The 17,612-nt window shown below is 42.1% G+C and overlaps 1 protein-coding gene across 1 annotated transcript in view; it reads left to right on the forward strand.

The window, feature by feature from the left end:
* The window catches only part of LOC138605376 (receptor-type tyrosine-protein phosphatase gamma-like), a 444,649-nt gene that overhangs the window by 271,755 nt on the left and 155,282 nt on the right, over positions 1-17,612 (forward strand). Inside the window, exon 4 of the mRNA XM_069677579.1 lies at positions 9,851-9,999. Within this exon, the coding sequence (XP_069533680.1) occupies positions 9,851-9,999 (149 nt within the window). The remainder of the gene's footprint in view (positions 1-9,850; positions 10,000-17,612) is intronic.

The raw sequence follows: 17,612 nt of genomic DNA on the forward strand, positions 1-17,612 counted from the left end.
CAGGACAATTGCTGAGCACATTTTCACCCCCACTGCTGCTGAGGCTCTAAATATAGACATATCATCATTTCTTAATTGTTGTCTCCAAAACTTTCTGTCTAATGAATATTGCAGCTTCTTGGAGACTAAAGAAGGACTCTTGTCTTGTCTTGTCTTACTTTGTGCCTAAATTCTTAATAAACATTGTTCGACGCTGAGCTCATTTATCTGAGTTTGTGATTCACAGCAGCCAAAGTCATGTGGTTTAACATGTTTTGTATTTAAAACCCTTGTCCTACATCAATCCTCTCCTCTGGTTGATACAGACGATAAATTATCTACTTGGTCATTGTATTCTTGGACGTTATTGGATCAAACATCCTCATGCAAAGTGTGGCATCTGCAGATGAAGTAAGCTGTCAATCAGTGGCGTACTTAAGAGGGGGGCGGGGGGGCGATCGCCCCTGCTGGTGCCCCCATGTTTGAAAAAAGGCTGCGAAAATGGATGCCCCTGTAGTAGATAAAACATGCCCTCTCAGGTGCCCTTCCAATGCACAAAACGTGATGACATGCAAGTGCCCCCTGCCCTTCCAGTAGATAAATGATACATGCTGGAAGATAAGTCGGCCTCCAGACATGTAAGACAACGTGCCCTCATGGGATGCCTCTATAGTTGAAAATGCCCTTGTTGTTGTTGTTTTTAAATATACCCCTTTAAGAATCAGCTGTGTGGCAGCACGAGTGTGCCTCATTTTCATTCCTAGTTGGAACACTAAAACAGTTTGTTAGCGTGTTAGCTTGTTAAAAAGTTAGCATGTACAATCAGGGTTCCCCACTCTTTTCAAGAAATCATTTTTTCTTGACAACACGGGGCAGCACTTGCTCATAAACGGTCATATAATTTACCGATAGGCCTTGTACCGACACATTTGACCCCAGTTTTATTCCTCAGAAATCAGTCATTTGTGACGCATTGACCTGACCTTCCTTTGGCATGGCTTTTAACAGCAGACATGCCCATGCTGCCTACATCAAATGTTTTCTTGCATGTCTTGCAGTATGCCCGGTGTACATCACTTTCCACATGTCCTATCCAGTCCCTGAACTCAGGTTTGTCCTTCCATTCCTCAATTTAAGTCATCTGGAAGACTTTCATTTAAATTAATGTCTGTTAAGTCACTATCTATCGCCAAATGAGGTGACACAATGGTGATTGAGGCTCTGGCCCACTGATTAAAGCCTCTGCATTTGCATTATTATGGACTGGCTGTCTGTGGCGACATTCGCAGAAAAAATCACAAACGGTGCCCAGTTAGTGACGCGTTTTCCATCACCCAGCAGTGGTTGGTCTGCCAGAGAGGGTAGGCGGAGCTAAGCGGCTCCTTTTCCGGTCTCTGCAAGTGTTGCAAGTAAACAGTAATCTACTATGGCTGAACAAACAAAGAAAAGATGGATGACTACAGATACAACTTCAACAATAAGTGAAAATCCAAAGAAAAAGAAACAAATTGGACGCTCAGATGAAGCAAACTGAAAAGGAAAGCGACTGTCAGCCAGGAAAATCAAGAGTTACAACCGGAGCCAACCGTGGACGTCACACATGCAGCACTGTCTGGATATCTGGGAATTGTGCTCCCGCAATTACCGTTTATCGCCATAGGTGCTGCCAAAGAGAACGAAACTGAGCCCTTCGAGATTATCGCTTTAAACCCAGGGTGAGCACTTTATATTGGAAGCGTTGTTTTTGTTGAAATGTTGTCAACATCCTGACTGCATATAATAAATCAAACGCTCTGACAACAAAAGGAAAAGAAATCAAACACGTGGCTGCCACAGGCTTGTGATAAGTCGGATGGCTTACCTGCTGTCGTTGCATCTTCCTGCCTTACCTGCGTGCACTCTGCCATTCGCTCATTGTGTATGAGTGGGGTTTTCCAGGAGCTATAGTTGCACAAGAATAGCAGAGAAAGTTAGATAGATACACTTTGCTCCTCTCTCCAGTGTCTCTCCTGGACTTATCCAGCAATATAAGTGAGGCAGTGTAAGTTTCTGTGTTTGTAGGAGAGGCTCTGACAGTTTTTTTTTTTAGGTTGGACTGATTTCTAAAATAATAGCCTATAGCCGAGCTTAATGTTGATCAGACACGGCTGAATTATGTCAGTGGAACTGCTCCAGCCGTAAGTGAAAGTCGACATTAATTCAAGCCGAGCTTTTGTGAGTGAATGCAGCTTTCATAAGCGCTGATAGAACACCAACCTGTTATATTCATCTGCTTTGTTGTCGAGCCCTTTTTTCTTACACAGCTGAGTCATAGATGCTCATTTGATTAATATGGAAGCAGTTCAGCCACATCTGCTGCTCGCTTTTAGTGTATTTCTCACACTACAGTGTGGTGGGGCACAAACTGTCACCCGGGATGTGTGGATTCCCCCGTCAGAATGGATTGGTTCCAATCGCTCGGGTCCTCTACCAGCCCATCATCATCGCAGGCGATTTGAATGTGCCAAATGTTTTGGTAAAACACCCTATAATGCGTGCTGTTCATTAAGCTTTGCATATAACAGGGCCATTTGTTGTTGCAGTCAGAGCATTAATTATCCATTCAGCCAAATGTCAACTTGCTGTCAAAACAGCCACAGAGGCGAGGAAATGGAGATTGAAATTACAAATGTGGCTCCTGCAGCTGTTTATGAGTTCCTGGGGTTCAAGTCGTGAGATTTCAGAGAGCTGATTTGCATTCAAGTTGAAAGCGGGGGTGAGGCTTCAGTAATGGAAAAGCAATGATCAAATACATCAATGCTGGGAGATGTCTGCAACAGATGTTACTTTAATATGGCAGTCAGGGTGCCGCACTGACTCAACGCAGAAAAAGACGGAGTTGACGTGCTCGTCTTCTTCCCCAGGGACTGAAGTTATGGTAACTTCAACTGAACATGCTAAATCTGTCACATGACGGAAACATTCTGCACACTTTAAATGTGTTGTCTTTTTCATGATGATTTTCTGTTAGAGCGTCGACTATGGAGCTTCTTAGACTTTTGAGATGCCTATAAATACAAAATTGATAAAATAATATAACAATAATTACATTTGTCCTTTGTCACCTCCATATAATACAAATGTGTAACGTTACATGGTATTTAGTTTCATCAAAACTGTCAAGTTACCTGCACGTATAGCTGCGAAATGTAATATAATGTAAATCAATCCAAGCCAAATAAACAGCTTTTCTTTACGTACAGAAGTCACAACAGGCGAGTGAGAAATAAATTAAAAATACACTTTTGTGATCCATTTTTTTACTCTCTCTCATGTGTTTACAACTAAATAACAGGTTCATTTTTTTCCCAGGGTAATCTTCATCATTTCCTTAATCTTTCTTTCGTCTGTGAACGGAAAAATAAATGTAGTTTTTTTATTAGTCAAAAAAATGTTAAAAAAATTAATTCAGCCACCATAAACTGAACCAAATTAGACTAAATACATTTACACTACCGCCATGTCTTTGTTTGGGCTATGTATTTATTTCAGTGCACGGTGTGTGAACAAACCACAAAACAAAATGTGTAAAAAAGGAATTACGAAAAAAGATTCTGGCAAACTTTGTTGTCCACTTGCTATTTTTATTAACAAGTGAAAACAAAACAACTTGGAGAAACAATGGGGGTTTTTTTCCAAGTAAAAAGTAAAATTAGAAAGCTCATGCTCGCAAGAACACAATTTTTTTCACCTGCTGTTAAGGCACAGACGCAGGACAGAAATGAAATATCTGACTCAGAGAAAGTAACTGTTCCTTCCTCACTTGCCTTTCAGGGCCTCCATACATTAGTAATCTAATCCAAATGAGCCCTCTGGATTTAATGCTGTTTTTTTATTTATCTTTTTAACTTAATATGGTGAGACTTAACATTTGCTGTTCATCATTACGGCGATTATTAATTATATGTGGGGCAGCAAGTGAAAGAAGTATTCTGAAGGTGGGGCTAGTGGAAAGCTCATGGAGTGAATATGTAAAATTCAAATAGTTTATCCTCTCAAAAGAACAATATTCCCAGTAAATTTCATTGCGATATGACCGATAGAATCTGATATTTTATTTATAATTATTGTGTATTTTGGGGTAGGGGTCGCTCAGTCTGTGGGGACTTGGCTTGGGAACGGGAGAGTTTTTCGTTGAAACCCTGAAACGGACCAAGTATTGTAGATAGAACTGATAGCTGGAGCTGCTTGTCCAGGTTCGTCAGTGTGCAGCCCCCTCACTCTGAGACCTCTCTATAATGCACGTAGGGTCCTGTTTGTGCCTGTGTGTAGCATGTTTCTAATAATAACAGAAAGAAAAGTTTGAATTTTCTTCTTCGAAATGGAAATCCTGTTTTGTTGGTGGCATCAGAAGTTAAGTCTTCTTTTCTATACTCTGAAAAGTTTTATGTATTTTACAGACACAAAGAGTGGGCCAATTTTAATTGCACCCCCTGTTTCCTTCACCCTGTGGTGATGCCTCTTCACTGGGAGTCACCTGACAGCACTCTGTGCACTGTGGACGGCATTCTGGAGGTTGTCCTTGGTGCGGTATGAAGCCTAAGAGAGCCATGAGCACGGTGATAGACGTTCAAACAACACTTGTAAAGGGTGCAGGTTGCCCTGGCAGGTGCAAATGGAAAATTTGAAAGCATTTTTGGTGCAAATTCAGGAGTCTCGTCTGTCTGCACGGCATGGAGTCAAATTCATTAGAGGAGTGAGTCCTGAAAATGATTATATAGATTAAATGCACTGCAGCAAGAAAATGTTTGCTCTTTCATCGGAATCAATTATCTACTGTTAATGCCCCACAGTGAACACAGATGTGGGGGTAAGTACCTGAGGTCCCCAGGTGATACGAGTCCTGCGCGAATAGTGCTGTTTGGCCTAAAGCTGAATATAAAGACAAACTGCTCGGCTGTGTCAGAAAATAAAAAGTACAGGCCGTAACTACTGACGTTACAGTTTTCAAACATGACATTCTTAAACTTTTGAAAGTAGTTGTGATGGACTAACTCCAAACAGCTAAATTGACCTTCCCAGCATTACTGTAGAAAACAAAATACCTCTCCCTCCTCTCCTATTCTCTCAGCAGCCTTGTGGCTGTACCCGTTTTTTGTTCCTAATTTTCAGTAACTCATTAAGGACACAGAGTGAGTAAACGTCCCGTCCAGCTCTCAGTGACTGCATCATGAGCGAGTGGCAGTGCGTCACCGAGGAGTGAGACATCCATTTGCCTGAGTGCATCCAATCAGGCGAGACGGACACAGCGTGCGTCGTCTTCCCCTGTGGAGGGGGGTCGACCAGCTGACCTTCAGGTACAGGATCACCAGCAATGACACCCGCCAGCACAAACACAAAGATGACGGTGAGAGACAGAGAAAGAAAAGAGCTCATCTGTGCAGTCGAGATGAAAAATTCCCCGACACATTTGATGCAGAGTGTCTCCGGGCTTTCAGCAACTCAAACCACCTCCCCAAGGCCACCCGGGCTGCTCACAGGGGGAAAAGAAGAGATTATGATGATGATGACGGTGATGATGATGGCCACCTGCAAAGTAAAAACCACAGCAGAAACCGTTTAAAAGGATTTGGGGTGCCGCAGCGTGTAGAGAAGCGTGTAAAAATGCTAACACAAACAACAGCTGCGAAACAAAATGGTGCGCAGCTTCTCCTCTCCCCTCGCTACATAATGCATGGCTAACAAGACAAATGTCCCTGCTTTCTTGCCACAAATTATGCATGGATTCTGCAGTGTTTCTAAACGACAGATGAGCGCTTTATCTGTGAAGGGATCACCTGGTGGAGACGCTGTGAGGCTCAGAAGGAACAGTGAAGGCAGACAGGGAGGGAGGAGCTGGATAAACCCCCAACAGAACAAACTTAATGTAGTTTAACTTCTTCACCTTGAATGTGGAAGAAACACAGCAAACAAGTTATGCATGGAAATAAGTAGTTTCATTATGCTTCATTATGCTTGCTGAGGAGGTCTCAGCAAAACATGCTGTGAATGTGTGTATCTATGCAATCATTGCATTCTGTACATATTTTACATGAACTACAAGAGCGTAAAGTCCTCAGACACATTCTCATGCCTCGGAGAAACAGAATATGCTATTTGTTAGTGACTCCAACATTTCTCTCCTCACCTTTCCTCTTTAATTTTAGCCGTCACCGTCCAATAAAGACAATTTAAAATGAAAAATATACATTTATATGCACACACACTATAAACGTGGGAAGGAGAGAATATGTTTTGTTCCCCAAGTGAAGGAAGTAGTAGATTTATGGAAAAGGTGGTTACACAAACACAGAGGGGACAAGACTAAACAATGGAAATCATAAATTGAAATATACTTAATTTGATTGTATTTTTTTGTTTCTTCTGTTGAGCAGAGGCTCAAATAACCAAACTATTAAAATCTGACTCTGGTGCAGAAACCTCTTTAGAGTAGAGATGCACCTTTTAGAGAGATGGGTCTGCTCTCAAGGTAGATCTGACCTGCGACAGGCCAGCCACCTCCTACGGGTCTGGTGGCGGCCTACAGCAGACAACAGCATAAAAACCACAGTAGAAAAGGGGGTGGGAGGGTTGGGTGGGGGCACAGGAGAGAGGTAATGGGAACAGAGAACCCCCCCCCCCCCCCCCCCCCCAAAAAAAACACACAAAAAACAAACACAAAACTCTGCCCACATCCAGCTGTCCTTCAGATCCGCCCCGGTGCCTCTCTGTCCTCAGGGCCAGATCGGGGGTACTTTTTCTCTTCTTATTATACCGTCTTCCCCCTTATCCCCCCACACACCTTTTGTTATTCATTGTATTACTTTGTTTGTTGTCACTGGCTTTGCACTAATAACAAAAATAAAATAACAATAAAGTTGAGATGCATGATGGAAAAGAGTTCAGTCAGGCAACTCACGTTATATGAAACATTTATCGCGGCAGCTTGTGTTTGGCATCTCGCGCAGATTTATTTTACATGCAGACATTTGAGGAGTGATGAGATGATATCTTAAACCCTCCTACCTGGAGCCTGTCAGAGCGCAGTACTCGCAGGGCAGCGGTGGCAACGACAGAGCTTGCAGCTTAAATAGACCGCCAAATCAGGAGGACTGTATGTCATGTGATTGGAGAATGATGCATGTCAGTGTGAATCAGTGCGGCTCCAGTTGCCTGCCTGAAGTAGCTCGCAGGCGTCGCTCCATTTATCAAATTTCCTCAAAAGTATAAACAATGACCTGAAAAATCCAACTTCATCTATTTCTTTACAGCTATGCTTTATGCACAGAGCGTAGCAGCAGGCTAAACAAGAAAGCCCAGACGTCCCTCTCCCTAACAACATTTTCCAGCTCCTCCTGGGGGATCCCGAGGCGTTCCCAGGCCAGGTGGGATATACAGTATAATCCCTCCAGCGAGCTCTGGGTTTACCTCTACCGGGGTTTCCTCCAAGTTGGACGTGCCCTGAAAACCTCCACAGGGAGGTGCCCTAGAGGCATGAGCCCTATATGTTAACACATTTTAAAAAGCACATTGTAATTTACAACAATGTATAGGGGCAATGCACGATCCTTTCCTGACGTTATCCAAAGTTTTGTTATTCCGATAGCTTATGTAAGTCTTCTCCACTGTAGCAAAGTTCTCCCTCAGCTCCTACACGCCGACTGCTTCAGTTTGGATGGAAAATAAGCTGAAGCAGCCAGACAGCCAAAGTTTTCTGGCTGTTTATTTGTAATTGACTTCACTGAAGGTAAAAAACGAGATTTTTGTTGCCAATGGCGACAGTTTGAACAGTCCACCAGCGCTGTGTCTTTTGCACACTGCGAGTCTCTCACTTGGGGAGGCAGTCTAAACACAAACACCGAGCGGTTGTATTGTCGGGATTCAGATCGACACCAGCACATAGTGCACCGATGAACTCTAAACATGTACAAGCATCACTTCGCTGCACTTTAACCAGGAATTAATATTACACAATTGTTATTGAGCAGCTTAATGAAAGGAATGAACAACAGAAACACAGTAACAAGAATCCCCCGCTGCAGCAACCCCCTCGCTCTCTCATGTCGCAATTCATTAAGGTGTAGGTCCTGTCTGTGCATGTGTGTGTGCTGGCCTGTGTGCGTGTGTGTGTGTGTGTGTGTGTGTGTGAACATATACAACAACTGAGTCTAGACAAACCTGCATGTGGCAACTAAAGTATGCTTAAATATTACTATACTAAATAAATATACTAGTTCATTAAAACCTGTGTCTTATTTTTACAGCTTTTAATAAGGTCCAGAGCGAATATTCCTTAATATCATTGCTTTAGAGATAAACAATACATTTGTCATAGCAAAATTACATCCCAGCATTGTATCTTGTTTTCTTTTGTATCTTTTTTTTTTTTTTACATAGACGTATGTGGTGCCAACTCACTATAACTCTTGATTTTTCTCGCTGACGGTCGCTTTCCTCTTCAGACTGTTTGCTTCATCTGAGCGTCCAATTTGTTTCTTTTTCTTTGGACTTTCACTTATTTTTGAAGTTGTATCTGTAGTCATCGATTTCTCCTTCTTCCTTCCCCTCCTCCTGGGCTCTTCTTCACCAGAAGCTCACTCTCACTCTCAAGTGCGAGAACATGCCCACCCCGCTGAGCTAACACCAACAGCATCACGATTACCTTTGTGCTAGCATGCTAACCACCGGTTACCTTTGCGCTAACATGCTAACCGCTGGTTACTGTTGCGCTAGCATGCTATCCACCGGCTAGCTTGTCCTACCCGGTTTGAGGCACCTACCTGTCCAACAGAAAGAAGGCCAACTCCCACACTCACCTACACGCTGTGGCTCAGGGAACCACAACAGCGGCCCTCCAGAAAACGTAAAAAGCACAACAACAGAACAGATGCAGAGGGAAGGGTCTCACAAGGGTCTGCACACACGCTCACCAACACATTTAGTAGTGGCCCATAAGTGATGATTTATATTGTATTATATTTGTAAAAGTCTATATTTTATTTTTCTCTGAAAACCCTACTTATTATACCTTTAACAGACATTTATTGAAATGAAAATCGTATTACTTTAAAGTGGTGATATTGAAGATGACGGAGTTACAACAGAAAAGTTGAAAGACTAACCTGCTGGAAAGACAATAATTACTGTTGCAAATTTTTCCGGGTTTTGTGGGATTATAAACCAACCTTCAGTCGGGTTTACCTTCAGTTTAAACTCCAGATAAAGTGCTTTAGATTGTCTGGATGAAACGAATGCTGTGTTTACAACCTGTCTGAACTTCTGATTGCATGTGTTTATTGTTCTAACAAATTCAAAAGCAGTTGTAATAAACCTTTAATGATTTGGCAACCTCGGAGGCACTGTTTTACCTGTGCATTTTAAAGGCTTCTGTTAATGTGATGTCATGTGTATGTACAAAAATACAGCCTGCTCTTTATTCTCTACATATTTTGAAAGGTGTGTCGGGATAACAAAGGACTCGCAGGGGCAGTTTGCACCGGCTGAAAAGAACAATGTTGCTCTGCAAATTAGACCCTCATTTGAGAAATTGCCTGCGAGGTTGATGAAAAAATTGCAGAGAATGTTGTTGTGTGAGAATGTCTTTCTTCTAGTAAGTGAAAAAAATAAACACCTATCTGCATTTAGAATGTCCTCAGAAAATATCTCTTTGTTTGCATCTCGTCAGACCTTAAAGAGATTGTTTATGTGTCCTCACCAACGCTTTGATTATGTTTTCGAGCTACCTTTGAAATCTGCCTTCACATCAACAACAGACACCAATTTTCGGTTGTCTGTTCAGTGATGTATGACTCACTCACCCTTTCTCCCTCTGTCTCTTCTGTCTTTCTTCCAGTGGCCATTATGTTGAAGGATGATTACTTTGTTCGGGGAGCAGGACTACCGGGGCGGTTTAAGGCGGAAAAAGTGGAGTTTCATTGGGGCCCGAGCAACGGATCTGAGGGCTCTGAGCACAGCATCAACGGCCGGCGTTACCCTGTGGAGGTAGGAACAGCACAGCATATGAAAAAGCCCTTCTTAGGTATGGGTGTAGATATTTAGACTTTCTCCAGGAGGCTCTGTTAATCTCCAGTTTGGTAATTGAAAGCAGAAAATTCAAATTTAGTCGTAGGATGAGCTACCGCTGAGTGTAAAAGAATGAGACACCTGTCCATCCAGCCCACTCTCACTCCCAAACTGTCAAATACAGCAGCTTAATCAGAGGCTTCAAGTGATGACACTTAAAGGGGGGTGTATTGTGCTAATTTCAAGCTTCACATTTCACTCTGTGATACCTGTGGAGTAGCTTAGCATAATTTACAGTTAAGAAAAACTCATAATTTTTCTCACACTGGTGCTCCGTGCAGGCCCTCATACAGCCTCTGCCTGAAACGACTCAGTCAGCTCTGTCCCTTTAAGAAACCCCGCCCCTACAAGACCGCTTCCTTCTGATTGGCCAGCTCTCTCTGAAGCCTGCTGAGGCGTGTAGAAAAAACTGTGTGAAAGCTGGCGTTCACAACATCCTGCAGACTGAGCTGAGGAGCCTGGGGATTACTCCAACATACTTTTACCTACAGATTAGAAACTTCACCCACATTTAGTCTGGACATCCAACATTGTAACATTATATACATGTCTTAAAATGTGAAACAGCATAATACCCCCTCTTTAAAGTAACCCACTAGCGTGATTCCTGGTCTCTGCCCTCCAGCTTATAATGTAGTTTTGCCGTTGTGGTCTGGTGAAGTAGTATCAAGAGTGTAAACGTCCTCAGCTGATGGTTTAAAAAACTTCCATCAAGCAGACCAGGGTTTGATTCCTATGTGAAACCAATTTTCACTGTTGATTTATCTGAAGATCTATTTAGAAGTGTCATAATATCCATTAGTTATGTTACAACCATATGTTTGTGAAAAGCTCAGCCGGGCTCAGCGCTCTGTTTGCTGGTCTGGTTTGAAGATCGCTGAAACTCCACTGAGACGTCATGTTGTTTTAATAAAACTCTGATATGCTCTCCATGTGTACCTTTGGGATGTTTTGGACCATTTTGCTTTTATACAAGCTGGCTCATCGCTGTCAGCTCTCGCCTGCGAGTTTGACTCGGTGAGACTTGGTGGACCCAGGCCCACATTGTCTTTCATTCATATGTAAAACTCTCCTTCCGTTGGAAGGAGCAAAGCCATCCAATCATCAGATACACATCACACACTCTTTGCTAATTAAAAAGGAGCATAACAAAGTGCAGGTGCAATAATAACTCAATGTGCACCAGAAGCTTTAGGTTCATGCAGCTGCATCAACAATTATGTTTAAGGCAAAGTCACATCCGACACCGCAGCTCAGTACAGTGAGATCCATACAGATAAGTGTACAGTACAGAGGTCAGGGTGGGGGTGGCTGTGGAAGTGTTGGTCTTCACAGCCTTCCGGTCTCATGCCACTAATCACTGTTGACATTTTTATGAATATTTAAGCATGACCACCACCTTTCCTTGACCTCCACTTAATAACATGCCTGCATTGAACTTAATGTATACTTGCACCAGAAGTAGAATCAGATTAGCACCAGCTTTATGAAAATCATTCTGTACAGGCAGTAGGTGATTTGTGGGGGGATGAGGGGGGAATGCCATCCTCCTTGTTAGCAAGATGACCAAAAAGCAGCCCCTTTGTTAACCTGCCACTTAACAAGGTCACTAACGGGCGGACCGCCTACCACGTACTATGACCAATAAATTATTAAGTTATTAAATATTGCCTAAGAATTAAAATTTTATCCGGCTCAACATTTCTAGCCTTTACGGTACTGACCTAGGTAACACACAGCGATGCAAATCAGTCTCACGTGATGCTCCTCAGCCAATCAAATCTGCAGCATTTGGATGCGTGTTACCTGGTTGCTACTCGAATCTCCACACACAGCTGGAGAAATAACACTAGGTGAGTAAAAGAAACAGTCATTTCACTTGGCATGCTCAAAAAAAAAGACATAGACAGCGACAACAGCGCTTTTAATCAAGAATGGACACACTTACAAGTTTGTTCCATCGGCTTTTGGTCCGGAGATGATTTTAATGTACTGTAGTGAAACAGGAGTTTAGTTGTAGTTTCACTTGTTATTGGGGCGCAGTAGAGCTCTGCACAAGCATGATGATGTTGTCATGTCAACTGTTGTTTTCGGATGCCATAGGCTACAGTCTGATAACGATATAGCCTCCTGGAACAGAACATGACTGGCATGTAGCCCGCGGTTATCATAAATGACTTCCAGTCAAGACTTTTCCCGCGTGCTGCATTGTTTACAGAAAAAATAAATGTCACAATTATGGTGACACGCGGCCTGCAACAATGTCGTTTGGGAGGTGTCCATTTTACATGTGGTTTTACGTGTGGGGGCAGGGGGGTTCTCCCGGTAGACCATCTCCCTTTTTAAAAATTAACAAATCACCTACTGTGGACAGGAGGATGTTTTGGGGGGAGGTTGGAGAAAAATCCTTCACCCCAAAACATTTTTAAATGCTGGAAATCACTGAAATCAGCTGTTCTTTGACTGAGAAATCTGAGAAATTATTTTTTTTGTTCAGTGTTGTTAAACTAGTCTAGCTTGTCCTTTTAATCCACTTCTTTGAGATGTCTTGGGGTCTCATTCTTTGCATTAACTATTGTCTGTCAATAAATGACCCTCACAGTAAAAACGATACTAATAATGATGTCTCATACATACATGCCTGTAGTTGTTTTTAGAATATCCTGTAAAATGATTCTTTTAAAACAGTAGGAATCTTTTCTTCAGTTTCTGAGGAAAGGTCATTACAGTGGTGGTGGTTAACACCTTGAAGATAATTCCAATATTGTTATTTTGTGTGCACAGCTTTAAGAATAAACATTTAGAGGTAGAATTACACAGAAGGAGGACGATTTTGGCCGTGACGTCCGGCCTTCATCCCTCTGGATCGCTGATATTAAGCTGCACTTTTTTAGTATTCAGCTTCAACATTTTCCAACTAAACTCACTGCTGAAGTCTCTTGCCAAGAATGTGAATGTTGAAGTCTTTCAGACAGTGTGTGTGTGTGTGTATTTGCATGTTTATGTACAGCTGTCAGTCTCTTGAATGCTGAAATGTCAGCCATCTCTGTTTGGACTCCTCCTAGAGCACTGCCTCTTTGCTGTGGCCGGCCAAACAGATGAATATGTATTGTTTGACATTTGGGAGATCAGCAGGCTGACAGTTCAGCTTGATATGGCAATCTTCTCCTTCCGCCCCAAACTTTATTTCCTCACCGCAAAGTTGCATAAAGGTTCCTTTGTGTCAGTGGTTGAGATGGCTGCGTATGGAAATGATGCATTTGTCCTCAGGACTCAGTTTAGAGATATTGCTTACCTGGGAGAAGGATTCAAAGATTCTGCTGAAAACACAAAACCTCCCATATGAATGCATGACGAAGCTTTCTGCACCCGCTGCTTTAAAATGACTAGATTCATGATATGCAGTTGTAATTGATTTAGCAGTGAGATATCAGCGTGGGAAAGTTCCCATGTTGCTCTTGCATGGGGTTCTGGTGAAAGTCAAGAGGTTTTTCTCATATTGAGTGAGCTACGCATTCAACAATTCAATTTCCGCAGGCACACACACACACACGCACACACACACATCTGCCCTGTGACAGATTTAATATTGGAAATGTGGCTTTGCTGATACTGATATTTCTGCAGAGGAGCTGCTGAGAGACCAGACTTTGTGCTGATTTTTGGTCCACTTTGATTATTTAATTTCCATACATGGTTATGTTAAGTCACGTGGAATGTGCGAATACAATTGTTTTACAGAAAATTCAATGTCAGTTCTTGACAGACTTCAAACATAATAAAAGGGCAAGTTTAAAAACCTTTTAAAATGAACTCTATGATATTATGAATCCATTATTAAAGCTTAGAAATACACAGCAAACAGGGCCTTTTTTCTATTCTTTGACTCTGTGGAAACATCATTTGAATGCAAAATTAATTAATACGTTTGTGTTACATTTTTTGATTGGAAATTCCAATTAAATGCAGGTTTCCATCGAAGAGACATTTTAATGTCCATCAATCCATCCATCCATTATCTATACCGCTTATCTTGTTCAGGGTCGCGGGGGGGCTGGAGCCTATCCCAGCTGTCATTGGGCGAGAGGCAGGTACACCCTGGACTGGTTGCCAGTCAATCACAGGCCTGACACATAGAGACAGACAACCTTTCGCACTCACATTCACACCTAAGGGCAATGTAGAGTCACCAATGAACCTAACAATCACGTCTTTGGACTGTGGGAGGAAGCCGGAGACCCCGGAGAGAACCCACGCATGCACGGGGAGAACATGCAAACTCTGCAAGTTTTGCATCATTTACATTAAAATGTGCGCAGTGGTATGCATCACTGCTTGAAGGTTTCTGGTTCAAATCCCAGTTCCCAGGATAAAGTGGGCCTTTCTGTGAGCAGTTTGCATGATAGTTCTGTTTTTGTGGCATGATGATTCACCCTTTTTTGGACAGCTTCCGTAATAAAGTATTTTGTCCAAGTCTATTAAAAACTGCAAGAAAGCTACAAACACTTCATCGTAGTTCTTCATCGCTGGGTTCTGGTGCTGCAGTTGAATAGTGCAGAAAATGTTCAAACCCTGAGTTTCAGTTGTTCTAAAAGTTACAATGTCTCTTTCCCTTTTCAACTGACCTGAATTCAGCGCTGTGTCGGTGCTCTCTGAAGTGGTTTTCCTTGCTGATTTGAATACATAAGTTGAAATTTTAATGAAATCATGGAATTCAAAGGCACAGAAATAGATCCAGACTTAACACGCAGTTTGGCTGAAGCTTTCACCACAATTAAGGACACCGGAAATGTTAGTTTTGTTGCTAAAAGTTCACTTTTCCCGACTTCTATTTCCTGTAGAACTATGATGTGTGCTGTGTGGATGTAACACAATGTTAGAGACTAAATATTCCTTTGCGTGCGATGTATTTCAGTTTTAATTTATGCCTTTTTTGCAGTATTTGATGAGGATTTTCAACCATTAACCTTGTACCAGTCTTAATGTACCATTTTGACATATTTAAACATGCTAATGGTGCAAATGTTATTTTGTTGGTTTGTCCAAAGCTTTGGTGCTAATGTAATATTGGTAAAGTCCCAAAAGAATGAGACCTTATTACTATGTTAAACGTCTGACTATCTATGAAGTGCCATCATCTAGTTAATGTTTTCAAATATGCCATCACTTTTTTTTCTACTTGACGGACGGACACCAAATTCATGGTCCTGAGATGATGTATCCTAATTGCAAAAGAGATCTTCTGACTTTATTCTTCAGGGGCCCAGGAGCGGATCCAGACTTTTTTGACTGGGGTGGCCCAACTGGGGCACTGACTTATGCAGGGTGGCATCATGAAGTATGTGTCCATACACATGTGTGAATGGATAGCATTTACTTAACACTTTCTTCTAAGCTTAATTCTTTAAGGACTCAAAAAGATGTATGACCAGAGTAACAACTTAAAGCAATAAAGGAAACGTGCCACACTGAAATACAAAGAAAGCTACTAGCAGCCTGAATATTTTAACATCAGTCCCGCCCCTGACATGGCAAATAGCCAATCATAGTTTAGGATTTTGGGGTGGCACTTGGGGTGGCCAATCAGATTTCAAGGGGGCCACCCCTCTGGATCTGCCCCTGCTCCAGCTCACTCTTATTTTTAGTACTACTGGATGGATTACCATGATATTTAGTCCAGTTAGTGATGGTTGAGATCATTACGTTAACTTCTGACTTGTCATCAGGTCGATTTGAAAGTTTGTCCAATACTTTTGTTGGAGCCAATTAAGCATTTGTTCATTGTTGTCATGTAAGTTTTGTGTAAAGATGGCTTGAATTATTTACTTTGACCACTAGGGTGTGTATTGTGTTTGGGTAATTGCTTGGTCACATGATAGGTCAGGTGTTTAGAGGTCGCAGGTGAATAGGAAGTTAGTTGGCATAGGTGGAGGGAACAAATGGTTGTTACTGTACACTTGTTCACTCTTAAACACAAGCTCGTAAAGTATTGGATATATCATATTTTACCTCATCAACCAGTAATCATTCTGTCTGCTCATCATCTTTGACATAAACGGGAACATCACCTGAAGTCATTTTCATTCTGGATGATCATTGGATACTCGTCAAGACCGTCTCACACACCTCTGTAAGTTGTAATCGGAACATTGGACATTAATAGTCACTACAACTTTGGTTCATGACCAAAAAAGGTTAGAATAAATGACCATCCTACAAGCCTAAACTGAACCTATTTGTTGCTTGCTTATTAGCATGCTAACATGCTACGTTTGGTAAATATAGCAAACATTGGCCTAAGTACAGCCTCACATCGATGTTATCTTGGCTGTAGACTGTGTTTTTTTGCACGTTGCAGAATCAGAGCGGCTAAACCATGTGTAATAATGACTTTAGTTATTATGTAGGATGAGGAAGAAGAAGAACATGAGTGGGTATCCCTGTCAGCGGCCCCCCACAGAGTGCAATACTTACTGCACTCTATAAAATAAAAGTGTGAGACAGATGAACGAGATGATAGTTTTGTTATAATAACAACAAATAAAACATTTTTACAGCTTATTCTTTATTATTTCCTATATTGATATCCAAATGAACACTCAGGTAAAACGCAGAAGTTTTGTTCTCAAGGAAGCCGATTTTATTCTTACAAATTTCCTCACATTTTCTTTCTTTTCCTACCTTTGCCCTTCCCAGTACCTCTCAGCAGCTCACAGCGTGTGGAGGTGAGGGGGAGTGTTCTTGTGCTTTCTCCACATGAATGATGTATGATTTACAAGCCTTGCCATTTGGTAATTGTTGCCTAATAGGGCCCTTGAATGGCATGATGAAGTGGGGACCCGCTGCTCCCCTACCTGCTGTTTTAAACAGTAATGCTCTGGTTAATATGCCAAGCACAGCGATGCCAGGCTGCACCGCGCACGTCTTCAGCCCGAGTGTGTGTCACTCATCCTGTGTGTGTATGCGCACCCCTGTGCCGTGTGCATTCTCATTCCACTGACGTGTGTTTTACATTAAAAGTCAAACATGTCTGATTTCGCCCAATAGGTATTCTCCGGCTGTGTGGTTGTCAAACCAAGTCCAAGGTCAACTGACACTGGAAAAACAAACTTCCGCACACACTCAGGGCTTTCTCATTTTACAGCAATGTGTTTTAAGTGCACACCTCAGAATATTGAAGGGAAGAGTCGCCATCATCAATGTGATATTTTCAGGCTAACTACCTACATGTGTCTGCTGTGAAAAACAGCTCAAGTTTTTCCAACTGAGAAAACAAGTTGTGAGGAATTGAACAAAAGGTGAACACTGTCTTATTGCTTTGCTTTGGTTGTAATATGTAGAATCTGTAAATAGAGATTAGACCAGACCGGACAAAGGAGAAAACTGAGCCCCTGCAGTTTTGGGGCTCCGGGGCAGCTGCTCGCAGCAGACTCATTGTGTGTCAACTAATGTGTGCCAAAGTACCTGAAAATGTGAAAATACCTGATAATGAGATAAATGCTCCTTTCTTGTCACCAACCAGTGGGGACGTG

This window comes from Semicossyphus pulcher, unplaced genomic scaffold (assembly GCF_022749685.1).
Source record: "Semicossyphus pulcher isolate SPU_LCO1_2020_fin unplaced genomic scaffold, fSemPul1.0.p SCAF_3, whole genome shotgun sequence".
In the NCBI taxonomy this organism is placed as follows: Eukaryota; Metazoa; Chordata; class Actinopteri; order Labriformes; family Labridae; genus Semicossyphus; species Semicossyphus pulcher.